This window comes from Lepisosteus platostomus, chromosome 3 (genome assembly GCF_059453375.1).
Source record: "Lepisosteus platostomus isolate fLepPlt1 chromosome 3, fLepPlt1.hap1, whole genome shotgun sequence".
In the NCBI taxonomy this organism is placed as follows: Eukaryota; Metazoa; Chordata; class Actinopteri; order Semionotiformes; family Lepisosteidae; genus Lepisosteus; species Lepisosteus platostomus.
The window spans coordinates 37,441,041-37,468,045 of NC_142613.1; the positions used below are offsets into that span (position 1 = coordinate 37,441,041).

General features: G+C 39.7%; 1 protein-coding gene across 1 annotated transcript; it reads left to right on the plus strand.

The window, feature by feature from the left end:
• The first annotated feature begins 10,849 nt into the window (after window positions 1-10,849).
• On the plus strand, window positions 10,850-19,276 carry hsp90ab1 (heat shock protein 90, alpha (cytosolic), class B member 1). Its single transcript, XM_088625513.1, has 12 exons — window positions 10,850-11,008; window positions 12,823-12,966; window positions 13,315-13,521; window positions 13,661-13,820; window positions 14,099-14,232; window positions 14,547-14,846; window positions 15,390-15,555; window positions 16,333-16,523; window positions 16,791-16,938; window positions 17,101-17,369; window positions 18,104-18,437; window positions 18,710-19,276. The coding sequence occupies exons 2-12, from the start codon at window positions 12,823-12,825 to the stop codon at window positions 18,820-18,822; spliced, it is 2,166 nt and encodes a 721-aa protein (XP_088481639.1). The 5' UTR covers window positions 10,850-11,008; the 3' UTR covers window positions 18,823-19,276.
• The last annotated feature ends 7,729 nt before the right edge of the window (window positions 19,277-27,005 follow it).

The following is a 27,005-nucleotide window of genomic DNA, read 5'->3' on the forward strand; positions in this document are numbered from 1 at the left end:
TTTTTCTCTGCACACGGAGGATGTTTCTACAGATCTCCATGTGCAGAGTTTCTGTGGGGTGTTTGTCCCATTGGATGTAATCCTGGTCTGTGAGGGGACCCCACACTTCACTGCCGTATAGGGCAATGGGTTGGATTATACTTTCAAATATTTGGAGCCAGATTCTTGTTGGTGGGTTGATGTTGAAGAGCCTCCTTCTTATTGCGTAGAAAGCCCTGAGTGCCTTCTCCCTCAGTGCCTTCACTGCCAGGTCAAAACTCCCGGAAGAGCTGATGGTGAGACCGAGATATGTGTAGCTGGATGTGTGCTCCAATGTGTTGTTGTTCAGTGTACCTGTTTCCCTGAGGTCTGGCTTTCTTCTGGAAAACCATAACTCTGGTCTTGTCCAGATTGACTGTCAGTGCCCAGGTCTGACAGTACTGCTCCAGCAGTGCCAGGTTCTGCTGCAGCCCCTGTTCTGTGGGCGACAGCAGGACCAGGTCATCTGCGTAGAGCAGGAACTTGATTTCTGTGTCAAGTAGTGTGAGACCAGGAGCTGCAGACTGCTCCAACATTCCTGCTAATTCGTTGATATAGATATTGAACAGTGTTGGGCTCAGGCAGCAGCCCTGTCTCACCCCGCGGCCTTGGGTGAAGAATTTAGTCCTTTTGTTTCCAATTTTCACTGCACATTTGCTCTCTGAATACATTGATTTAATGATGTCGTACACTTTGCCCCCTATGCCACTTTGGAGTAGTTTGTAAAACAATCTCTCATGCCAAATCGAGTCAAATGCTTTTTTGAAATCGACAAAACAGGCAAAAATTTTTCCTTTGTGTTTTTGGTGGACGTGTTTGTCTATCAGTGTGTGTAGGGTGTAAATGTGATCAGATGTGCGGTGATCTGGCAAGAAGCCAATCTGACTTTTACTCAGGACATTGTGTTCGGTAAGGAAGGCCAGTATTCGTGTATTTAGGATACTGCAGAATACCTTCCCCAGGTTACTGTTCACACAGATGCCACGGTAGTTGTTGGGATCCAGTTTATCGCCACTCTTATAGATGGGCGTGATCAGTCCTTGGTTCCAGGCCTCGGGGAAACAACCAGCTGTCATGATGAGATTGAGGAGTTTGAGCAGGGCTTGTTGCAACTTTGGGCTGCTGTATCTCATTTATGACTCCATCATGGCCACAGGCTTTGCGTGGTCTGAGGGCCTGGAGTTTGTCAAGTAGCTCCTGCTCAGTGATTGGGGAGTCTAAGGGGTTTTGGTTGTCTTTGATAGCCAATTCCAAAATTTTGAGTTTTTCATAAATGGTGTTTTGGTCTGATTGATTTGTATTTGGGAGCTTTTCATAGAGATTTTCAAAGTATGTTTGCCAGATTGTTCCATTTTGGATGGCCAATTCTTCTGGTTTTGATATGTTTAAGTTGTTCCACTTCTCCCAGAAACAGTTCTGATTTAGTGACTCCTCAATTTCTGCAAGTTGTTTGTTTATGTATGTGTTTCTTTTCTTTTTCAGCGTGTGTTTGTAAAGTTTTACCATGTCACAGTACCTGAGGCGCAGATCTGTGTTGTGTGGTTGTCTGTGTTTTTCATTTGAGACTTTTCGTAGTGCATTTCTGATGTTTTTGCACTCCGTATCAAACCACTTTTCTTTTGCTTTTGTTTTTTGGTAGTTTTTTTATTTAGTTGTTTTTAGCTTAGATTTTGATGCTAGCTTGTGGAATAGGTGATTTAGTTTTTGTGTGGCCAAGTTTATGCCTAATTTGTTGGTTTGATACGGAGTGTTTAGGAATGTGTCCATCAGTGTCTGAATTTCGTCATCGCCCAGTGCAGTTTGGTGTCTGTCTAGGCTGTCTGTGTCCCATCTGTATGCCTGGTTGAGGTCATACAGCTGGCTGGGCTGTGTCAGTGTGTCTCTGTGCTGGTGTGCTCTCTTCATGTAGAGTGTGATCTGGCTGTGGTCAGAGAGGGGAGTTTGTGGCCTGACAGTGAAGGCACTGATACAGGAGGGGTCCAGGTCAGTGATGCGTAGTCCACCACACTGCTGCCCAGAGCTGAGCTGTAGGTGAACCTGCCTAGAGAGTCCCCTCTAGTCCTGCCGTTGACGATGTACAGGCCCAGCCCTTGACAGAGCTGGAGCATCTCGCGCCCGGTGCTGTTGACCGTGGTGTCATGGCTGCACCTGTGTGAGGTGACCGGTGTGTGGTACAGAGGGGATTGTCCGAATATGTGAGTGTTTCCCTGTGTGCTGGTGTAGTCTGCCAGTGTGCCTGTTCGTGCATTGAGGTCACCACAGAGCAGCAGGTTTCCCTGGCCCTGGAAGTGACCGATCTCCGTGTGGAGACTGGGGAGAATTCCCTCACTGTAGTAGGGGGATTCTGAGGGCGGGATGTAGACAGCACACAGGAAGACTTCATTTTCTGTACAGATGGTATTTCTTTTTATTTTAAGCCAAACTCGTGACTCTTCTTTCTTTACTAATTGTATGGAGTGACTGAGCTCCGCTCTGTACCACACAATGATCCCCCCAGAGTCTCTGCCTCGGGTGATTTGGGTTTTTTTGACAGAGGGCACCATGATCTCCTTGTAGCCTGGGGGACAGTGGGTAGCCAAGTCTCCCCGACACCATGTCTCCTGTAGGATCATGATGTCTGTCTCCTTTACATCCTTGATAAATTCAGGATCAGTGCTCTTCAGCCCAAATGCTGACGAGCCCAGACCCTGAATGTTCCACATACTTATCGTTACAGATCTCATTGTTATCGTTTGAGTTATCTTTGCAATTTGTTATTGTTTTTCTGGAACTGTCTCTCTCTCTCTCTCTCTCTCTCTCTCTCTCTCTCTCTCTCTCTCTCTCTCTCTCTCTCTCCAATTTCCCCAGAAGCCAATTAACCTACCAGTATGTCTTTGGACTGTGGGAGGACACCAGAACACCTAGAGGAAAGCAACATGAACAGAGGGGAAACATATGAACTCTACTCAGATAGCACCTCAGATCCAGACTTGGACCCAGGGCCCTAGCACAGCAAGGCAGCAACTCTAACCACTGCACCATTATGCAGCCTGCAATACCTTATTTCTCTCTAAAGATACTTTTAAATCTCGCTTGAATCATTTGTTCATCCTAAAACATTTGAATATTTGAATTTAATTTTCCCATCTGTGAAATCAGACAATTCTTTGATGGCAGACTTTGTTGGCGTGGTGAACAATATGCCATTTTAGAACACTCGCACTTCTTCTGATCTAGAAAGAAAGAGCTGCAACAACTAATTATCATTTCACTAAATTTTTTCTGGATGCCATGAAAAAGATACATAGTATTATTGAAACGGCTCAGAAACATTCAAGTGGGCTACTGTAAATGGAAACTTGTGAATTTGCTGTCTTGCCCTGACAGCTGTGTTTTCTAGGATGCCCTCATGCTCCAGTCACAAGCTTGTCTGCCCTTGCATGGTGCAGTACAGTGCATACACTTGTTCAGTATGAATAACATTGACATTTAATTTTAAAATGCCAATAATGCCACTACTGCATGAGAAAGCTGACAGGCTAAAATGGAAATATGATGAATTGCATCTACTTTAACTGGTTTACACTAGACAGCAGAATTACAGCTCTTTTTCCTGATCTTGTCAAATCAACAGGTTGCTGCTATAAGTGATATTGGTTGACCAGTAAGTGGCTTTCTGTATATCTGCATTTCTCTTGAGCAATATAGTGTCTGGGAAGATCACTTTCACATTATAGGAGGTGCCGTCTTTAGATAAGATGTTTAACTGAGTCCTGGCATGGTAATTGATTCTAAAAACTGAAGTTTACTGTTATTATTAGATGGCTTGGCTCCCATTTGGAGTTCTGGATTCAGCTCAGGCCTTGGGTTTCTTCTTAGTGGAGTTTGCATGTCCTCCCCTTGTTTACATGTGTTTTTATTCGGTGTTCCAAATGCTTCGGACTGTGCAAAAACATGCTGCCTTGTCCCCATTCTCTACAGGTTAGGCTACAACATACTGAGACCTTATATGGGACTAAGTGTTTATTGAAAATGGATTATCATCTTTTCTGTGACTTGGACACTTAAAATTCCCCAAGACCATCTGTCAAAGCAGACGTGTTCCTGGTTAATTCCTACCTTTCTACAGGGTTTGCTCACCATGGCCTATTGGAATGTGTCTTATTTCAGTTAGTGAAGTATTTTCTCCCTTTGCCCCCTGATCTGTTGTACAGGTGGAGCTGCTGATGCACAATGGTTGGCACACATCAGAGAGGTGTGGATGAAGTGGGTCCTCTGCTGTACGTGAAGCACTTTGCAATGCAAAATGCTATATAGATGCAAGCAATTTTTCTTATTATTGCTAACTCAAAGGCAATTGTCTCCACTTCCTTTCTATCAAGGTGTCAAACTACTGTCTACCTGGTGATACATTCTGACTCATAATTGTAATAATAATTGTTTGGGTTAGGGAGCTAGAAGGAAGTACAGTGGTTTGAAGTCAGACTTCTATAAAAGTATTTTATTCTCATTGCAGATTGTAATACCATTGTATGTCCTTATGCTCCAGGGGTCTTTTTTAATAAGTTATGTTATATAAAATAATTAAAGATGTCCAAGTCCCTGAGGGCAACATTTGCCCTAGCAAGTGGTTAGACAGGAAGAGAACCTGTCTGGGTAACAGCAATCTCATCAGACAGAGCTCCTACTGCAGCAGTAGCACCAGGTACAACAAGAACTTCACTCACAACTTGCTAACAGTGAGTCAAATAACAGACACTAGTATACAGTATGCAGTACACAAACAGTGAAGTTTAACAGGATAGAAAGTTAACCATTTTAAAGACAAAAGAATACATTTGGATAGGATATTAAGAAGATATTAAGATATTTCTTCCTTTGCAGATAGAAAAAAAAGCTGCAATGCACACAGAATAGAAAAAATGATTACAAGAAAGAATGTAATCAATTAATTGAATTTTGTGTTTTTTCTGGACATTACTAGAACCAATTCAGCAAAAATCACGGATGAATTTAGTAAGGAAGATATTTATAATGGAATAAAAGTATGTCAAGATAGAGGCAAAAGAGGCAATGCAGATGCAGTTATAAAAACAAAATTAAAAAAAGAACGGAAAAATCAGATGAGACCTGAGACCTGTGAAATTGATTCAGCCTGCATGAATTGATTCACTTACAGAATAAAGATTAAACTTTACTGGCCTGCCACACTGAATTGAAAGCAGACTGAGAAAGGGATATCCTCAGCAAAAAAGTGGTGCATACAGTGATAAAAGCCACTCAGTCTTAGATGTAACTTAGAAGGAAAACTGGATTTGTCCCTGCCTAAAGTGAGGAGGATTTTCAGATCCTACTGTCAAGAAAAATGAAGAGAATTATATCAGGAGCTAAGAAGTGCATCCCAGGGGCTCAGAGAGAAAGCACAAGAACTCTTAGAATACTTGGATGGAGGAAAAATGCTGTTTTATTCCAAAGCACTTTTTTCAGTCAGTGCCTACAGGATTACAGACTTATAGCATGCACACTGTAATGCAACCCTACATATAAGACAGTGTATAAGATGAAATCACTTTATTGGCCATATACAATTTCTTATATTAGGAATTTGTCTTTTTCACATACCCCTACTTGCTCTCTATGAGACCCAGACAGAGAAAAGCTTGGGATCAGAGGGCAGGGGCAACCATTTATACAGTACGTCACCCCTGGAGCTGTTGGGGTTAAGGGTCTTGCTCAGGGGCCCAATGAAGTAGGATTCCTCTGCTGGCCGAGGGATACAAACCGGCAACCTTCCAGCCACAGCTGCAGATCCTTAGCCACAGAGCCACCACACCATCCCTGTCATTTCCCATGAAATGAGGTTTTGTCTAAATCCTGTAGTCAGCCTTGAGACAGAAAATTTTGAAGATAAAAACTGGCAATGCCTGTAACAACTCAACCAGAGAATCCTAAGGACACACCTCTTCATACACATCCTTATTCTCATAAATCAAGAAAGATGGTTACAAAGGTAACCTAACAAAATGAAAGTAAATATTTAAACGTTTTTTTTTAAAGAACCAAAAACAAAACTGTTAACAATTAAACATGCTTTAGTGTTTAGTTTAAAGACCACTAACCTGCATTTTAAAAGGAGTTAAAACGTAAAACTAAAAAAGACTGTTTTAACTGCATGAAGGAAGGGAAATGTGACCAATCTAATCACTGCTTTAGGTGCAGGAGTGGAAAGCATTACCTGAAAGGGTGTAGTGTGACATGTGTGAGAAAAAATGCACCAGCTGTCAGCTTGGGACTGGAGGAGGTCACACTGACAGGACTAAAGTGTGCCATCCTTACAGAGCCACAGAACACCAGAAATCTAGATTAAGCCATAATGTTATAGAGAGGAAAGCTGAAAACAAGCAGAAGCAATCAGTAGGTGTCAGTAGTATGCCAGTTAACACTGAGGCAGTGTTCCATGGCAAATAACCTGGTTGGAAAAATAATGCATAATGCAGAGTCTTCTGCACTGAAACAAAAGAGTTGTGGGATACGGGAGCTCATGTCTGAAAACCTCTGGTGTGTCACACTTGATGTTTCTTTCAGATTGTCTGCTGGGCCCACTACACTTGGAATACACACTTTGTACGTAGGTGGAATCAACAGATTAAATAAACCAAAGGTTTTGCTATGAAATTTATGGAGTAGTTATCTGACCTCAATCAACCTATGCTTAAAAAGTATAAAATACTGTAGTTATGTCTAGTGGCTTCATATTGGATAAAGAATCTTGTTGTGTAATAGAATCGTGAATGTGGTGAAACGGAGATCACGCTGGGAAGATAAGAAAAATGAGCGAGTGAGCTCAATAGTGCATGTAAAAGCATGGAAAGGGCAATCACAGAATACTGCACTGAAATCTGCTGCTCTCTTAAGACAGTATGTCCTTAGAATCTCCAATGCAGAATTAAGAACCAAGGAAAAAACAAAGTCCAACAGCAGACGGCAAATAATGGCTCAGAAACCAGTTGAACCCCGTGACAGACAATGAAGATGAGTGTGTACAGTTGTAACTTCTCAATATTGTGGTCCAGTCTGCAACACCAAATGTGAACCTGGTAACCTGATAGATGAGTGTTATGATCTAAATAAATTTTTCTATCCACAAGTTTATCTTGATGTCACTTGCACTTCTGCAATAAGCCTTATCCTGCTCTGGTGAGAGCTGCTGACAGCAAGGTTGCAAAAGTCAGATCCAGCACTTGTAATAAAACAGTGTTTCTTACTCTCTTTTGTAATATTGTTGGCTTTTACAGTAGTTCCTCAATGTTTAGCAAGAACATTGACTTTCAGTACCTAATCTGTGAGCAGAGAGAAAGATAGCCCAGCACTGTTTAGTGTGCAACTAGTGTTGGTACCAATCCATCTGTTAGCCTAATGATTTGTGGTGAATTAGTGGCTATACTTGTATTTGTGAAATTTCTATACTTGAAAAGGAGGCTTTAGTTTTTCTCATTTGAATTCCACATTCAGGACACAAAAGCTACAGGTCATTCTTTTTTAGTCTCAACTGCATCAGACCTATCACTGCACCCAAACCAGAAGGTAATGCATCACAGGATAATAAATTAATAAAGGTATCCAGGTCTTTGAGGGAAGCAATATTCATCCCAAGGTGATGCCAATCTGGCATGATGTGACGTGGAAAATTAACAAAGGACTCTAAAGAGCTGCACAGATTAAATCAAGAGATGCTAAGCAGGACACTTGAGAGAAATGACATTGAGACCAAGGCGAGGAAATAACTTGTTTTAACTAAAAGCAAAAGAGAGACATAAAAGGTAGAGCTGTAGATCGGGAAATTGGCTCCAAAGGACAAGTATATCATGAAAATAAGAAAAATCAATGAAGCACAGAACACAGTCCTGTAAACGAAAAACAAAATGCTAGTTTTCAGTAGATATTCAAATAGACGTCAACACACACTACAGGGGAAAAGAGGTAATGTTATAAAGCATTTATGTTGTTGACAAACATGGACAAAAACTATGTGACCTGAATGAAGTACTGAAGTACTGTAAACTAGAGCAAAATTCAAAGGACATTCTATGTCTGAAGGACAATACTAGCTTTTATTTTTTCTAAAAGGTCGGCCTATCTAAACTAATATGTATGAAATGTCCCATACGATCAGTAATCGTATGGATACTGAAAGAAAATCTTGTTTTCATTCACAATTCTCAGGTGAACTGAAATCTAGTAGATATTATGGCCAGCAGCCATATCACCCTGCAACTCACAACTGGCAACCCACTGAAGCTAAGCAGGTGTGAGCCTGTGTGAGCCTGCTTAGCTGGACCTGGATGGGAGACCTCCTGGGAAAAACCAAGGTTGCTGCTGGAAGAGGTGTTAGTGGGGCCAGCAGGGGGTGCTCACCCTGTGGTCTGTGTGGGTCCTAATGCCCCATTATAGTGATGGGGACACTACACTGTAAACAGGCGCCATCCTTCGGATAAGACATAAAACCGAGGTCCTGATTCTCTGTGGTCGTTAAAAATCCCGGGGCGCTTCTAAAAAAGAGTAGGGGTGTAATCCTGGCATCCTGGCCCTTACCAATCATGGCCTCCTAATAATTCCCCTCTATGAATTGGCTACATTACTCTGCTCTCCTCCCCACTGATAGCTGATGTGTGGTGAGCGTTCTGGCGCACTATGGCTGCCGTTGCATCATCCAGGTGGATGCTGCACATTGGTTGGTGGTGGAGGGGAGTCCCCATTACCTGTAAAGCGCTTTGAGTGGAGTGTCCAGAAAAGTGCTATATAAGTGTAAGCTATTATTATTATGATGGTATAAATGCACAGCTGATAAAGGTGCCGGTGTTGTACATGAAATTAGCCTTAAAATTATATTAAATATAAAAATATGTTGAACATACCTACCATATTTAATATTCTCAAAATGTTGACCGTATTTCAGTGTTAACAAACTCTGACATACCGTATTTACGATACGTAACATCAGACTGAAGGATCTGTGAGTACATTTTAACCAGTCCTTATCTTATTGTATGGGTAGCAACAACCCAATAAAAAATAGTATTAAAAGCAAACCAGAACTAGATAGTTAAAACTAAACAGACATTGTGACAATAAATTATTTATTGTATAATAACAATTTATGTTATTGTATAATAAAAAGGGGTGGTAATAATAACCCCTTTATTATCGTTTTTTGTTATTAAAACAGTACTTTAAATATTTTTGTTCATACTCTCCTAAATTTTATAACCACATATTAACCACATAAGACAATATTTAATCATAAATTCAAAATTAAGAATGTTCTGGATTGTACACATATTCTAATACAGCTCAAGAAAATATATTTAACTACGGAGGCAGTTGCGCAGTTGCTATGGAAGCAGCTTGTTGCACGACAACCGAAAACGAAGACCGGCAAGAACACCGCATTTAACATCCTGTGACGTCAGGAACCCGGGCGGGGTTTATGCAGAAATTTCTGGAAAAACCTAAGCACGCTCTCGTGGGTATGTCTGTATCCTTCCGTTGGAGTAAGGAGTTCCATAATGAACCACACGTGAGAAGTAGAAATGTAGCGCATATCAATTCAGCCATGAAGAATTTGGTATTATAGAAAAAATTCATTTTGGAGTTAAAGATGGGAAGGGGATATTAACAAAATATCACACGTAAAATATAACCAAACGTTCACGTAAAAGTGATATTTGGTATATTATGTATTAAGATTCATACCATAGCATTCAGATATACACCGTATGTACTGTTCTTTACACCCCTTCTCGTAACGTCCCTTCTGAAAAATGAAATACAGTAAATTTGTACCGTATTCTGCACGGTATTATCCATTATCTTTTCTATTTTTTAAAGAATTTACCACAATTCACGCATTTAGTATGTTTCCAAGGTTTCTAATGGTGCCTTGCAATATTTCTCCATGTTCACCGTGATGTGTTCATGGTTTATACACTTCTACTTTTCCTGCCTTAAAGATACAATAGAAAAGTTATGATATTTTTTTAATTTGCCTCTTAAAAGCTATAGGACAATTTACTGTTGTTGTTTCATCTGTCATTTTATTAACAGTCATCATTAGTATCACCAGACAGTTCTGAAAATAGGCTCGGGGTAAGTGTTTTGCCAACAGGCAGATTTCTGTACAGTATCATATAGCAATGTTGACGTTTTGATATTCATGATAATTTTGATTTGGAAGTAGCAGCTACTGCCAGATACTAGTGCTAGATCCCCAACCTCATTTCAAAGCCACACTACATTTATGTATATTTTCACATAGATTTCCAACACAATGGTGTTATTGAGATTTTTTGGATATATGTAATAATACAACAAAAATATTTTCCTTGCGACGAAAAAGCGATTATATATATAACATGGAAAAGTACCACATCTCACGTTTGTTTTTTGTTTCATGTACAATGCCCTCAAATTTGAGTATCACGTTATCATCTTTTTAACCCTACAAGGCTGTCCCGTGCAAATCTTCGAGGGTTGGTGTGTTTGCAGGTTGTCATAGTCTCTATAAATCATCAGTACCCGACAAGATGGGGAAAGTTTTGAACTGGTGCAATAAAACCCATAATAGACTGACAAAGAGCCAAGCAAGAGCAATAACCTTAAGACAAGAGACTGCAGCCTTAAACACAGTGGTGCTGTGTTTATGATTGGTTTTAGAAAACCCTATACAATGATTTAAAGGCTAATACTGTATTTACTTATTTCTAATTACGTACAGTATTACGCACTACACAGCACAGACCTGAATACCTTTTCCAGTTTCTCATTGGGAGGCTGCAAGAACAGGGAAATAGCGCTTGTTTACGCGGATGGATACATCGGCAAGCGCAGAGGGTATAAAGATACTGTCTTTTAAAAGGAAATCCCTTTCAGTTTCTCAGCGTCAGAGTGCTTGGGGATCAGCCTGTGTGGTTGCATTTATTTCAAGAAAAGAACAACAGCTAAAACGTTAAAGGTATGTTTCTTTCCCCTTTATGAGTGTTAGATGTGGTATTTATAGGTGAGCATAATAATTTTGTAAAAAAAACGTACATTGATGAGAGATGAGGTTTCGAAAGAGTGGTCCAAGGTACAAGGCTGCCTCCTGATCGCTGGATTGAATGAGAAGAAACATAAAACATGGGAGAAAAGAAATATCCAGTTCCCCGAAGCCGGGAATGTTCCAGCTTATTAGTGATCAGAGTAAATTTCTCTCAAAGGTAGATATGCGTCTAAAACGTTGTTTAGTACAATGGTTTCTGATGGAATCGTGATGATTAACTATTTAATTCTATAGATACATTTCCAGCACCTCCGATTGACATTAGTTTGCTGTAAGAGATCTAAAACTTACAGACGTTCCCGATTTGTTCCATGAAATAAGTACATCGCTAGCTCTGACGTGAATAACATGCTGTATCACGCTTTGTCTTCCTGTATGTGAACGATTTATCCGTGGACATAAGCAGTAAAAAATGTGTAATCGACTGGATAGCGTTATGTTTTTTTTTAGATAACCCGAAGTGAAAAAGATGTGCTATTCTTTCACTTGCAGCATAGTTATTATTTATTCTTGTTAGAATGTTAAACCCACGTGTTCTACGTTAAACTGCATAGCAGGTGCCGCCATATTGTTCGGCTCCGGCGTCACTTCCGTCTCGAATGTATTGAATGATTGTGCGGAAAATAAAATGGAGTCTGTCCCTTCCCTTTCTTTAAATTACCGTTGAAGATCGTGTTATTTTTAACACGATCTTCGCTCCTTTGTTGCTTTGGAGGTATGTTTAACTTGGATTCCCCAGCTATGATTGGGTGCCACTGTGCTGCCAAAAGCTGGCACACTGCAGGTGAAGGCTGGAGAATGCTGCATTGCGCCACACTGTTCATTTTTCTCTTGCTGCACTCGATAACGCAGCTCGAAATTCAAAGTAAGGTTTCATTTTACCCCGAGACTCGCGAGTCTGTTTTTGGTTGAGGTTCAGTTAAGGTGTCTCATGTATTCACAATAGCTCATTTATCAGCAGTTATCTTTGGATTTAGGTTTGCTTTATTTAATGGCTTATTGTGTGAAGCTCAGTTGTTGGAGTAATTTGCTGCTGGTCAAAATTTACATTTGAAAAATGTAGTTGATTTATTGTTAAACAATAGAATTTTCCTTAATTAATCTTCCAGAGTACAAAATCAAGACGTGCTGTATGTAATCTAGGGATAGGCAAGTCAAAGCAGTTGTCAGTTACTGCTCAGGGCTGCACAAATACCCTTTCCCATCAGTGTCTTATGTGATGTTGGCACACCCTGTAGTCCCAAGGTGCCATTGTTTTGGAACACATGTTACCACCTTAGCACCTGATCTTGGAATATAAACAAGGCTGGGAATGATCAGTATGGGCACTGGAAGACCTGCAGCTGAAAACCAGGTTGCTGTTATAAGCAGTGGACCACTAGGTAGCACTCTTACCTGTGCACCAGAATTTGGCAAAAACAGAAGCCCGGGGTGGTGATCAGGGACACTATTGTAAGAGGTGTCATCTTTTGGCCGAGATGTTAAGCTGAAAGTACTGATTTGCTAACCCTGATATCCTGTCTGAATTCCACACTGGAAAATGTTCTGTACTTAATCTGCTGTGTAGTGGGGCTGCAGGCCGCTGTATGTCACTCAGTTGGGTGCTGCACTCCAGGGTGGCTGAACAGGGCCCTTTATTTAGTCTCCGCTGTTCCTTAACCCCTGTATGTATTTGTGTAAAATAAGTGAGTGTTTCTCATCCTTTTTTTTTATTTTTTATTTTTAAGATGCCTGAAGAAATGCGCCAAGAAGAGGAGGCTGAGACTTTCGCCTTCCAGGCGGAGATTGCTCAGCTGATGTCTCTGATCATCAACACTTTCTATTCCAACAAAGAGATCTTCCTCAGGGAGCTGATCTCCAATGCTTCTGATGTGAGTCCCCTGTGTCTCAGGATTTACTTAAAATGGTGCTCATCAGTTCTGAACCTTTCCCTGGTTTTTGTTGTATTTTCATATTCATGTTCAATGTACCTGCATGTACAAACATCTGTTAGATCTTTTTTTGGTCACATGTGATTGAACTTTTATTTAATGAACCCTACCTCCATCGAGCTTGGTTCAATGTTGCTTTATTTAAAAATGGCTGTGGCTGTTTTGTAATATACCTCTTGCTTACATTTTAAAAGTATTGTAAAAATATTTTTATTTGTCTCTTGATTACCTAAACACCTCTCAATCCTGTCTGTGCTTTATTAAAATGTAAATGTTATGGATTTTTAGGCACTGGACAAAATCAGATATGAAAGCTTGACCGATCCCTCCAAACTGGAAAGTGGCAAGGACCTCAAGATTGATGTCATTCCAAACAAGAATGAGCGCACCCTGACTCTTATTGACACTGGAATTGGGATGACAAAGGCAGACCTCATCAATAACTTGGGAACCATTGCCAAATCTGGCACAAAGGCTTTTATGGAGGCTTTGCAGGTATTGCATCACAATATGAGAAATGCATTAAAATAATTTACATTAATAATGTAACATCTTAGTGGTGCCATTGCACAAACAGTTTAATAGTAAATGGCTTTTGTTGGTTAAACTCTTATCTCAATGTTTGCTCTTCCAGGCTGGTGCTGACATCTCCATGATTGGGCAGTTTGGTGTGGGGTTCTACTCTGCTTATCTAGTAGCCGAGAAAGTTGTGGTCATCACAAAGCACAATGATGATGAACAGTATGCCTGGGAGTCATCTGCTGGAGGATCCTTCACGGTCAAGGTTGACCATGGTATGTGGCTTTGTTAGATGACAAATTAACCTTTTTTTTTTATTACCTTAAATTCAACAGCTTTTGGATTTTCATCCTGCAAAGTGGTCAGGCCATAAAACTGGTGGCAGAGCATTGTATTTTCAAAATCATTCAGATTTGGGGTGGTACCTGTTGCCAGGTGAAACCCTTTTCTCCAGAACGCTTTACTTTTTGCCAAAGACTTACTAAAAAGCAGGACAACACTCGTGAAGTTGGAGAAAACAAGAACCTTTAACTAATAAAACTTTTTTTTGAAGGTGAGCCCATTGGTAGAGGCACCAAAGTCATCTTGCACCTGAAGGAGGACCAGACTGAGTACATTGAGGAAAAGAGAGTCAAGGAAGTTGTGAAGAAGCATTCACAGTTCATTGGGTATCCGATCACCCTGTTTGTAAGTATTTTGAAAATTGGCCTTTTCTCTGTACAGTGCTTGTGTTCATAGCAAATGATTTTTTCCCCTTGCTTTTAAGCTCACAAAAGAGACTTTACTCACTTTGTTCCAGAACATGTAATGTTTTAAAAACAACTGTCCACCAGGAATAATAATGCAGCATGCAAGTTTTAAATGAATTGCTCAGTAGTTTTTATGATATTGTTTATAGTTACAGGCAAAACAGTGAAAATTGGTACAACTTGCTTTTAAAAGCAGAATTTTGGGAAAAGCCTTCAGCCTTTCTCCCATGATCACGTTTCACCCCATTACAGGTTGAAAAGGAGCGGGAGAAGGAAATCAGTGATGATGAGGCAGAAGAAGAAAAAACTGAGAAGGAAGAGGAGAAGGAAGATGCCGACAAGCCCAAGATTGAAGATGTAGGCTCTGATGATGAAGAGGAATCTGCAGACAAGAAGAAGAAGAAGAAGATCAAGGAAAAGTACATTGACCAGGAGGAGCTGAACAAGACCAAGCCCATTTGGACAAGAAACCCTGATGATATCACCACTGAGGAATACGGAGAGTTCTACAAGAGCCTTACCAATGATTGGGAGGATCACTTGGCTGTGAAGGTATAACAATAGCCGCCTTACAGAGTAGAGATGTACTAGTACAGACAACTGTGGTGTTGAACATTCTTTGCTATTTTAGCAGTAGAGCATTCTTGTATTGAGGGAGCTTATGACTAAGCTGTGACTTGGCAACACCAATCTACAATCTGTTTATTTTATCAAGCAAACGTATTTTATAAGGGAGTTTCAGACTTCAACTGGTGTTTTGTTTGAGTAGGTTGGCTCGTGTTCAGCTTTGTGCTCACTGATATGGTAGTGGACTAATTTTCCAAGATGGTTATCATATAATATCCCCTTATTTGAGTGAGAAAATTACGCTGCGTTTCTAATTGATTAGTTATTTTTTAAGAGATTGTTAGAAATAGAGCCAAAATACAACTGTTCTTTAATATTCAGTCCATGATTGGCAATGGGATGTAAAGTTGGCAAACGAAAGCATTAGTGCATTAAATTTAATTCCTGAATATGATACAAAGATACATGCCGTTATTTTGATAATGGCCATGCATTTACTGTGTGTAAATTATCCGTTTTCTTTTTTAGCACTTTTCAGTGGAGGGTCAGCTAGAGTTCAGGGCTCTGCTTTTCGTTCCCCGTCGTGCGCCCTTTGACCTCTTTGAGAACAAGAAGAAGAAGAACAATATCAAGCTGTATGTGAGGAGAGTGTTTATCATGGACAGCTGTGAGGAACTCATCCCTGAATATCTGAGTAAGGAACTCTTCTGCTTTTATACAATCTGTATGCAGCCCATCATGCTTTGCATTTTGGGGGTTTACACGATTTGCCTCCTGTCTTATAGAAACCAGCAGCAATTCTAAAAAATGAGCTTAACTTCCAAAGTTCATCCAAACAACACATGAAAAGACATAAGTTACATAATGAAAGGCATTAAGTAACTTGGTTCCTAAAAATTGCTTCCATCAAAAAAAAAACTTTTGGTCTACATCTCTTTCTGGCAATAAGGAGGACAGACATTTTGCTCCTTTGGTAGCACATCCCAGTCTGCCTCCGTTTCCTGTGCTGCAGCACTCCAGAATATACTAGAACCCCAGAACATTGGCTGTTGCTAAAAGTTCTTGTTTTCTGGGTCCTGTTCTCCATCATCTGACCACTTTCAGGTGGAGCATCTTGGTTGCCAGGGTGATACGGCTGCCAGAGTCTGCCCGAAATAGCCGGAGCACTTAATATGCTGTAAGCAGTGCTTTTGTCGTTGGCATTTATGTAAATGGTAAATGTCTTGGTTAATTGCCGGTATAAACAGGTGCCTGCCATAACTGTGTGGTATCTTACCAAATTTTCTAAATGATTATTTGAAAAGACCCAAGCACTGTAATTAGTGGCTGACGAGCTTACTCTGTCAGTTAAGTACACTGGCCTAAATCTCTGAGTAATACAAAAGCATTAGTAAAGGTATGTGATTTCTAGGTCTCCTGCTAGTTTTGTGTTGTGAGTTTTGGTTTTAAAATGTATTGCTCCCTCTTCTAGACTTTGTACGTGGTGTGGTGGATTCTGAAGACCTTCCTCTCAACATTTCAAGAGAAATGCTCCAACAGAGCAAAATCCTCAAGGTGATTCGCAAAAATATTGTGAAGAAATGCCTTGAACTCTTTGCAGAGCTGGCAGAAGACAAGGAAAACTACAAGAAATTTTATGATGCTTTCTCAAAGAACCTCAAGGTAATTCATTCCTGCTTTGTTTCTACCGGTTTTTGTAATGAAGCAGTCATCTGGCTGTAATGTTAATATAGTGCTTCAGGATACAAAAGTTTTTTCAATGTTTAGATTTTTATTTAAATGTTTAAAGTGAGATGTCAGACTCATGCTTGTTGAGAGAAGTGCCTTTCCAATCTCCATTTTATATAATTGTTCTGAAGCTCCATTCTAATTGTGGGTGTGTTGTGCTCGTTGTAATTTCTGTCCTAGTAATGGTCTCTCTCTTTGTAGCTTGGTATTCATGAAGATTCACAAAATCGCAAGAAACTGTCTGAGCTGCTGCGTTACCACAGTTCTCAGTCTGGGGATGAGATGACCTCGCTCACAGAGTACATCTCCCGAATGAAGGAGAACCAGAACTCCATCTACTACATCACTGGTAAGTGTGATCAGTAATACCTTTTTGTCCTCGGGCCTGTGTTTCATCTTTAAATTCATACCAGGTGAAATCCATTTGAGATTCTAGAGTTAGTTTCTCGGCTAGGTATTTTTTAGCAAATGTTCCGTCTTTGTGATTTGTAAGTGTTTATTCTTCTCTTAGGTGAGAGCAAGGACCAGGTTGCCAACTCTGCGTTTGTGGAACGCGTCCGCAAGCGTGGCTTTGAGGTCCTGTACATGATCGAGCCCATTGACGAGTACTGTGTCCAGCAGCTGAAGGAGTTTGATGGAAAGACTCTGGTCTCGGTTACCAAGGAGGGGCTAGAGCTACCTGAGGATGAGGTGGAAAAGAAGAAGATGGAGGAGGACAAAGCCAAGTTTGAAAATCTCTGCAAGCTTATGAAAGATATCCTAGAAAAGAAAGTTGAAAAGGTATAATTTATATAATGGAAATGTAATGCTTGTCTTTTTGCACAGGAAAGTTGAACTTTGTGATGATTTAAATAAGGTACTTCAGTTTTCTGGATGAGCAAGTTTTCCCTGTGCTCCTAATGTTCCAGTGGAATGTGTGAAAATCTCCAGTGATGCACATTATAAATGTAGTCTTCTAAATTATACCAGTTTGGGGAACCTTCCCCTAATAAGGCATTTTAAAAAATGCATTGTATTGACTGCTTGAAATTTCCCTTTAGTTTGGTTTCATGAAATTATATTAGTTGCCCAAAGCAGTTTCATTTGGGTGATTCGTGATTCATGGGTTATTTAAATGTTAATATTAATGTCTATAATTCCCTCTGTCAATTATTATCCTGGTTTTATCACTGAAGAGATGTCAGAATGACTATGCCTTTAACTCAGTAAGCAAAACTTTGATAATCAGGTTCCTTTTAGGAAATCCCTGTAGTTAAAATGTCTGTTAGTCAGTTGGAAAATGGAACACTTTTCCATGTTGGATGCACTATTTGTGCACAAGCTGGTTTAGTTTGAATGACCGGGGAGGGGAGTAAAACATCATTTTTATAAATTAGTTCTGGCTTTGTGTGCTTTGAAAAATTAGGCTTGGTTAGTCAGAACTGCAAGTTTGAGACCTAGCCTAGTACTGATCTAGAAGGGTGTATAAGACATTCTGTTAAATAATTCCCTACACATTTTTTGCCGTTTTCCAGGTCACAGTATCCAATCGCTTAGTCTCCTCTCCCTGCTGCATTGTCACAAGCACCTATGGCTGGACTGCCAACATGGAACGCATCATGAAAGCACAGGCCCTGAGGGACAACTCCACCATGGGCTACATGATGGCCAAGAAACACCTGGAGATCAACCCTGATCACCCCATTGTGGAGACCCTGAGGCAGAAGGCTGAGGCAGACAAGAATGATAAGGCTGTGAAGGATCTGGTTGTCCTTCTCTTTGAGACAGCCCTGCTATCATCTGGCTTCTCCCTTGAAGATCCCCAGACACATTCCAATCGCATCTACAGAATGATCAAACTTGGCTTGGGTACGAATTTTTTTTCTCAAATTTATTAAATATAAGGTAGATGCAGCAGAACTGATTCTTGCATTCTTTTACAAGAGAATAACAATGAAATGAAAAGGACAAAATCAAATACAGGTACAATCACAGCTATGTCAGAGTTTATCCTGAAGTGCACTTCTAAAAAAAAAAAATGGCTTATTCAAAGGCTTATTCCAAAGTTCAAAGTTCTTTTTGGATGAATTGTAATTCCTCTAAAGAGGACAAGTTATTAACATGACTTTCCACCTTTCCAGGAATTGATGATGATGATGTCCCCATAGAAGAGCCCAGCAGTGCACCTGTTCCAGAAGAGATCCCACCTTTGGAGGGGGAGGATGATGCTTCCCGCATGGAGGAAGTAGACTAAAGACTTCTTCGAAGCCTTTCTTTTACCTCCGTTTCAGATAGTCTAAGTCCTGTCCCCCCCAGCCCAGTGTATGGACAATCTGGTCACCACCAGAAAGTTCTAAAACAATTTATACAATAGATACTGTAACAGTCGCCCAGTGTTGCCCTCTGTTTTGTGCCTTCTTTCAAGGTTTTAGTGTGTGTGTTTTTTTTTTTTTGCAAGGCCTAGTTAGCAGCTGGCAACACTTGGTGGTCGAAAGTAACTTGAGATGACATTGGAGGAGTAAGGGACTGGTACATCCAGATGTATAAAAGTGGGGGAACTGCTTTTCTTTGTATTCTTTCCGAGTCTGGGTGAGGAGTGCATCTCTGCAGCCTGCTCTGTGGGAAGCAGCTGTTCAAATGTTTGTCTGCTGAGTAAATATCTCCATTCCATTTTTCATGCGAACATAAATAAAAAATTTAACACCTCATCTTTTGTGTGTTGCAGCTTTTTGTCTATAAAACAGTATTTTTCTCGACGGGAGAGAGCATGTGTTTCATATCTTGTAGGATGCATTGTGCCGTTTTCCATCCAGCTTTGGCCTTGCAGATGCAGTGTGTTGAAGATGCCCATAAATTGTGACTTGATTAATAATGTTAGAAAATGCTCTATTCCATAGTTGACGCGGTTCATGGGGCCAGAGTGATTATATAAAGGGAGCCTGTGTGAACAAATCACCAAAGTTTCATGCTTGTTTAATGTATTTAATAAAGACCTCTAATGCCCTTTGTGAAAAAGTGATACTCCACAAAGAAAACCACACATGGTTCTGATGAATCAAGTTGTGATTTCCTTATTGCAATAAAGGACAGATGAAGTTAACAGGTTAACCTTGTCTCTTAATTTTTCACACCGAACAACAGGCTTTTCTTAAAGATAAGCAGCATTTCAGTGCAAAAACATTTTTATGATTGGTCAGTCATAATTTGTTGCCCTATAAGGTGTACACAAGGTCAGAGTTGGGCGGTTAACCAAGTATCCTGTTCCTTTCATGTTGCTAAATTGAGCATAGGATACATGAGTTACTATGCGAGAGACCTTGGCTGGCCAGTAATGTGTAAAAACAATTCCCAAAGAATTGTTAACTCCTAAGACGGTGCCTTCAGAAGCAAAGGGATAACAAGGGCCAGCTGTGAGTACTTCATTAAACAATTGGGGCTTATTTGGGCCAGTCCTGCTTCATGTAAAACACTCAAACTTTGGTTCTCCTCACAGTAAAGTACTCACCATACAGAATCTAGAGTCATACCCTGCTTTAAAGATATTCCCAAAGTCCTCTGAAGAAAGTCATTGATGCATATTTGTCTGGAAAAAGTTATGTAGACCATTTCTTAAGCTCTTTTGCCCTGGCTAGAGTCAGTGTTCATGACTCCACTAGACTCGGAAAGAGTGGGTAAAAATGGAATTCATGGGAGAGTGGCAAGGTGAAAACCAGTTTGCCAAGAAGAGCATTTGATGCTCATGTCATGTTTGCTGAAAAACACCTTCATAATCCCCCAGTCTTCTGGAGGAATATTCTATGAACTGATGAGTCAACAGTAGTGACAAAAAATTAAGTAATGAAAGAACATTGTTTTTTTGGAAGTCAGCATACAGTGTAGGTGGAATAATTGGAGAATGAGCTAACACTGGTAACAGTAGTAACATTTTTAAACTCCTGAAGAAGCAGAGTTTAAAGCTCCACTAAACTTGGTGGTAATGAACACGGAATGTAGTTTAAAAAAATAAAATGAGAAACACACTTGTTTAAAAAGCATACTTGCCTCAGCACCTGAAAATACACTTCCAATACAACATCAGACATTTCCTCATAGACAAAGGTTCTCAAATTGTACAGTCATGTAACCTGGTGTATTGTACACCTCATGCTTCAGTATTGTGCTCTCAGAGAATGGCTTTTTTTCACATTATCAAATCATTACCTTTGAAATGGACTGAGCTGTTGTAAGCAAGAGTGGGCAATTAGTGAACAACCTTTCTGAAGATGTCTTTTTCTGTGGATGTAAACATTGATATAACTACTGTTGCTGCTGAAACTGTTCTTGTCTCATTGGGGCATTACACATTAACTAACCTGAGCTACTTAGAACTAAGAATGAAGAGAATATTTGATGATTTATGTTTCTGTATATTGTATAAGTATATACAGTGTATTGAAGACTTGCAGTTCTTTGTACTCCAGTATGTGGCAGCACACACACAGTGTGTTGTAGTGTACTGTATATTAGTGTAGATCACAGGCTGCCAGTACAAGCTGAGCAGTGAATAACCAAATGTATAATTCCCAAAAGCAGCAGCAGTGAAGTGATCATGTAAAACATCATGTATTAAAATTGTTGGCTACATTTTGTAATTTTTGTACTTTTATCTCTTCAGAGAGGTTTTTTCATCTCCATGTTAATTTAAAAAATATATACCGTATAATAAACAGTAAAACAGATATACATCAGCACACACAAGCATGTTCTGTAGAGATCTAGATTGCAGATCTAGAGGTATGGATTGTTCAAATCAAACTGTCTTTAGATAATACAAGCTACATTGATTTCAAGTATTCTGTTCATGGATTCTGTGAAATTCATAACCTTATGGTCTTGGGCCACCAGTGCACTGCATTACTAATGAGAGAGAGCCTTTTTAAATTGTTAAATTACAATATTTCTTTCAGTATGAATGCTTTGCAAACAAGTGAGATGTGTTTATTAAAACATGTCTTCTGTATATCACTGGTGTTCTGGTTCAGCTACCACTGAAAAAAATAAAATCAGTGTTGCTTTGTACTGCTATCGATTGAATTACTGTATATAGATATGCCTGTTTTGCACAGTTGGGATGGAATCTGGAATGGACCCTAGTCAGTTCACTCTGTTCTTTCCCAAAAAAAGTTTCCCTTCATCTGTCCAACTACTCCTTAAAAGAGCAGTATGCTGTCTGGCCATATTATGTTTAAAAAGCAGTGGGCTTCTCTAACATGTGACTCAGCACAAAGCAAACCACCCATCTGTGGCCTGAGACTGCCGGCTAAACTGAGTTGCTGGGCAAGACTTACAAATCATCAAACACAGGGCCTGTGTGTCCACATAGCGGTTGACGCGGGGAATTCAGAATGGCTTGCTTTCCTTCCAGAAGACGCAGTTGTAACCTTTGAGCAGTAACCCGCTGACAGTAAGCCAAGCCCTTTTACCAACGTGACGTCACACCGCATATTCTGTCTTCCGTCCATTCTATAATTGCAAAACACAAGAAAAATAGAATGGGACTTTCCCTGTAAAAAAAACCCAACTTGTTTGCTTTCAGTAATGTGGCAAAATCATTTGACACCCCTTTTGGATCATCTGAAAACACAGCTATAGCAGGAACTCTGAAGCTGTAAATACCTCTCACTTATATACATTACATTTCCTGATGTGGACCTGCTCAGATATGAATGTGAAGCACAGACAATGAAAACGAGCTGTGCGGTTCCCACAACTTTGCCTCGAAATTGTCATGAAAGAAGACATGGGACAGTCCCCAGCATGGTATCAGTCAGCCAGCAGCCGCTCAATATATAAACTCTTTGTCTGCTTTCACATTTGATCATTTTCTTTTGAAGGCCACTAACACATTCACACTCCCTTGATAAATTGTGTTCAGCTGTCATGTGTAGATTTCAACTGAAGAACTTAACAAGTACAACCTCGCTGCAGGGCTCTCATGTGGCTTCACAATGCATTCTATGCCTGATTACTTACCAGGCCAAATCACCCAGTTTTGTAAGATATTGACAAAATACTTAATTGTCAGCTCCTGTGTTGCCTAAACTGGAATGTTGTTCCTGTGCCAACTTTTTCAGTGCAACTCAGAACAAATACAATATCAATCTGGTTTTCTTGTTTCTGAAGAGTACAAAAGAGAGGGGCGTGGATTAACACTGTAAAACAGGAAGGATGTTTGCCAGCATCCAACTGCAGAATATGTACTCTAGCCTGGGGTAAATGATCACAGGTATGTACATGACTATATATATTTTTCCTGAAATCCTGGACCTGAAGAAAACCCCTTCAAGCTGACCTTGAGGTTGACTACTGGTCTCATTCTGTAGATCCATAACTGTTGGGTCCGATGATTTTGGATTAGTGTAGCAGCAGAATAATATCCAACCCATCTCGCTTCTCAGAGTGGTAATAGCTAACTATCTAATCCAGTAGCTTCACAAAGCCTATCAGCTTCCCAATATTCTCAATATTTTTCTTCTGTCATATTCTTTTCCATTCAAGATCAAAGACATGTAGTTTCTTCATCATGTCTAGAGCACTAACCTAAGAACTAACATGTATACTCTACATGGAACCAATTCATTCAATTGGTTACAAATAAAGACCCAAGTGAGACACCTGGAATGTTTGCAATAAATAGTGGTTTAAAGTACCTTTCTTTAATGTGTACCAAAGATACAGCATATGACTGGTTGATAGGACATATTTCTGGATTCAAAAGGAACCCCAAGAAAGGATAAAGGCTTTGACGATAGGATACAGTTTGCAAAATGCAATAGAGAAAACAAAATCTCAAGGCTGGGGAGCTACAAACATTTTCTTTATCTCCTTGAATCACTATAATGTTGGCATCCAGGTTATTATAGTGGTACAAAGAGACTGAGGAGGCAATTATGGTGAGAACAGATGGTGGAGTCGAAGAGACAAAATGCGTAGCATAGGTTAAATGAACGAAGAGGTTTAATAGCTCACACTATATCAGAGCAGAATTTCAGACAATTGTGTTAAAGCAGCCAGGCTTGGCTTGTGGCCAAGATGCACAAAACATTTCAAGGTGATCTAATCCCTCACCATACAAGCAATAGCATTAGGAGTTTTCATTTATAGTAAGGTGACAGATGTGGTCATTCTTACAAGTTTATTATTTAACAGGCAGATTTTCACTCTTAACGAGCTTGGCTCAAGGAAAGCATTGCTGAGATTCTTCTTTTTCTCACAGACTTTTTATTCATTTAAAATTTAAAAGAATAAAGTACAGGAGATGGGTGGATCCGTTAAGGAGAAGAGAGGAAGGGGAGAGATTGGGGAAAGGTGGGACAGCTGAAGGGCTAGAGAGAGGGAAGGGGGAGGGAGTGGTCACTTTTGTTCCGGAGCTCCAAGGAGGTGAAGGACATCAAACAGCAGAGGTCATGTCAAACACAGGGTGCCGGTTGTCTTGAGTATGGGGAAATTCGAGAGTGGGTTTGTTCATGGAGAAGCAAGGAGCAGTAGCTGTACTGGCTTGGACCAAGTAAATTACTGTATGGTCAGATTGCTGTGTCTGGTTAGGAAAAGTCTAGTAAAGCCACTAAACAAGCAGAGTTGTTGTGATGGCAGTAGAGGGAGGAGCGTAGGAGATACGCAGGAACAGTGAAGACATTACACTGTATAAGTAAGGTCTAATATAAGGTCTAGCAACACCAAATGTGTAAAATGACTGCCTATGATGAGCCAGACACTAAATGTGAGAAACAGAACACAAAGGGGTTCTCAGAGTGTGAGATTTGAATTTGGCTGAGCTTCTGTTTAAAAACAACACAATATTGCCACGTGAAAAAAAGCAAAAAGGCTAAAAAGTTTTGATTGCTTTCAGCAATAGATACCCAATTTTTTTACAAAACCATATATTGTATAATTACTTAGCTTATTTACAGTATATATCATGGGTCATATGTATTTGTGAAAGTTTTATGAACTCAAAATACCTTTTTTCTTGAAGTGTTTTAGCGTTCTAATCCTTTCTAGCCTCCGGTTAAAGTGAGTCTAAATGTGCAAAAATGTTTAGGGTCATGTTTCTGTCTTTCCTGTAAGTCACATGATATGTAGTAAAACAAAGTGCACAGCAGACACTTTGACACTCATAAAATGAGTATGGCAGTGAGCATTGAAGGCTGCAAAATATGCATGAGACTTGAAAGAAATAAGATCTACGTAGGCGTCAAGAGACACTGCCTCCTCAGAAGCTCTCAAAGCTTAGTCATACTGATAAACAACCTGCTGCCTACAGAGGAACACTGCTGTATCCAAATTAGCATGAGCTACTTTTTCTGATTGTCCTTGAAACGACAATATGAAGAAGAAATTGAGGGTGTCAATTTTCAGTATTTTTTGTATGAAATCGATTTTGTTTTCCTGTTTAAAATGATGTTTTTTATTCTGAGTAAACCTCTGATTGCAAGTCTCTTGGAAACGTATTTGGTTTCAAACTTTTTTCCCCCAGATTTAGTAATGACAACAGTAATGACAATATTAAACACAATGGTTGTAACTGTTGCTGAACATGTAAAAACCTACGTGTATGCAAATTTTTAAACGAACGTTGCATGCTTTGTTTAAAATATTTGTAGTTCTCTCAAATAATATTACACCCACTGGAGTAACAATTTCAGTTTACAGTCTTTGCTGCAGCAGGCTTGCAGGCTTTAGCAATTGGTCAAGCAATGTACAGGCACTATTTCTGTTATTATTAAAACATTTTTAAATGGCAGTTGGTCTCCTTTTCCATGCTATGTATCCAGAGCTCGACAATATTATTTGCTTTAATCTGAATAACCAACACAAAACAGCTAGTACATCAGGAAGTAAAAAATTTTAATGTGACCAAAACTCACTTATTTGACTAGTCATGGAAAGGATTAAAAAATGCATTATATACATATTTACGATTTTATCAGATTTGATTCTTTCACTATTGTGTTCTTAGTGTTTTCAAAAATTACATTTGTTCTTTGAGATTGACCCACACAAAAATATCCTATGCATATCAAGAGAGGATACGATGATTTCAAATGGAATCACAAAAGCTTCTTTTCACAGGAAATCACTTTGGCTGACCTCTAACCACAGCCCTAAATGCAGAATGTCAGAGTTAGGCAATGACAAACACTGCCATGCGTTATCAGAAGCACTGAGACAAGCAATCAACGCAAATCGGGACAGATGTCAAGCAAGATAATCTGCTTAAAATAATGGTGATGAATTTCAGTGCATGTGTAGAGTGTGAAAAAGGTGCATTGACCTTTTTAGGTTTCGTAATGGTGACAAAATAGAGTTGGGAAGGAAAATGACCTTATATGACAAAAAGTCCAATAATACGCTAATGTTTGATCAACTACAACACTCAGATTACGGGCTGAAGCAAGTTTTCCTCTGTGATTTGTCAGTACTTTACTCATTTGCGACCTTTCCGATCGGCTTTCTTGACAGGCTTTTGAGCCCCTGCTGATAACATACTGTAACACTGCTGCCACCATGCCTGACAGTGGGGATGGTGTTGAGTGAATGGAGCACTATGTTGGGTTTGCATCAGATATAACACTTTGCATTTAGACCAAAAGGTTCTATATTTGTCTTGTCTGACCACAAAATCTTTTACCACATGTCTGCAGTATTACATACTGTAGGTGCTTTGCTGAAAAAACACATACAGGACTTTTTTCAGTTCCATGCAAACCCCCTTTGTAGAGCTACCTGAATATTATTGACCTGGCGTCATTTTCTCCCAGCCATCTGTTGTTATTATTATACCAGTGTAGTTGGGGTAGAAAATAAAACAGTATAATATATACTATAATGTCAACTCTGAATTTAAGAAATTAATATTGTAGATATTGAAACATAAGTGGCAGCAGCACAGTGCAGCATTGGTTAGCATTTCTGCCTCACCACACTGGGCCCTCGATTCAATTCTGGACATGGGGAGCTATCTGCAAGGAGGTTATATATTCTCTCTGTGTTCCATTAGGTTTCCCTCAGGTGCTCTGGTTTCCTCCCACAGTCCAAAAATATGCTGGTAGGTTAATTGGCTTCTGGGAAAGGTTGCCTTGGTGTTAGGGTGTGTGTCAAGATGCTAACTGGAAACAACACCCCTTGGATCCTAACAATATGGCAGCCAGTGAAAACCAGACAATAAATTGAACAGGACAGGTTTCACTAATATGTATTGGCCACTGGAGGGCAATATACTTAAGAAATGAGTTGCAGAATGTTGTGGAGCAGATGAAACAAGAAAGTGAACTGGTGTTGCTTGAGTTTGACTGTCCTAAATCAATTTCAAACAAATTCTACAACAAAGTAATTTAAATACATTTATTTAAATGATTTACATTGGTAATGAAAGGAAAGCATGCATACTCATGATGT

Excerpts from the sequence above, each read along its gene's own strand:
- hsp90ab1 (XM_088625513.1), top strand. The coding sequence starts at position 12,823 with ATGCCTGAAGAAATGCGCCAAGAAGAGGAGGCTGAGACTTTCGCCTTC. Across the intron at positions 14,233-14,546 it reads GGTATCCGATCACCCTGTTT|GTTGAAAAGGAGCGGGAGAA; the intron begins GTAAGTATTTTG and ends ACCCCATTACAG. Across the intron at positions 17,370-18,103 it reads TAGAAAAGAAAGTTGAAAAG|GTCACAGTATCCAATCGCTT; the intron begins GTATAATTTATA and ends GCCGTTTTCCAG.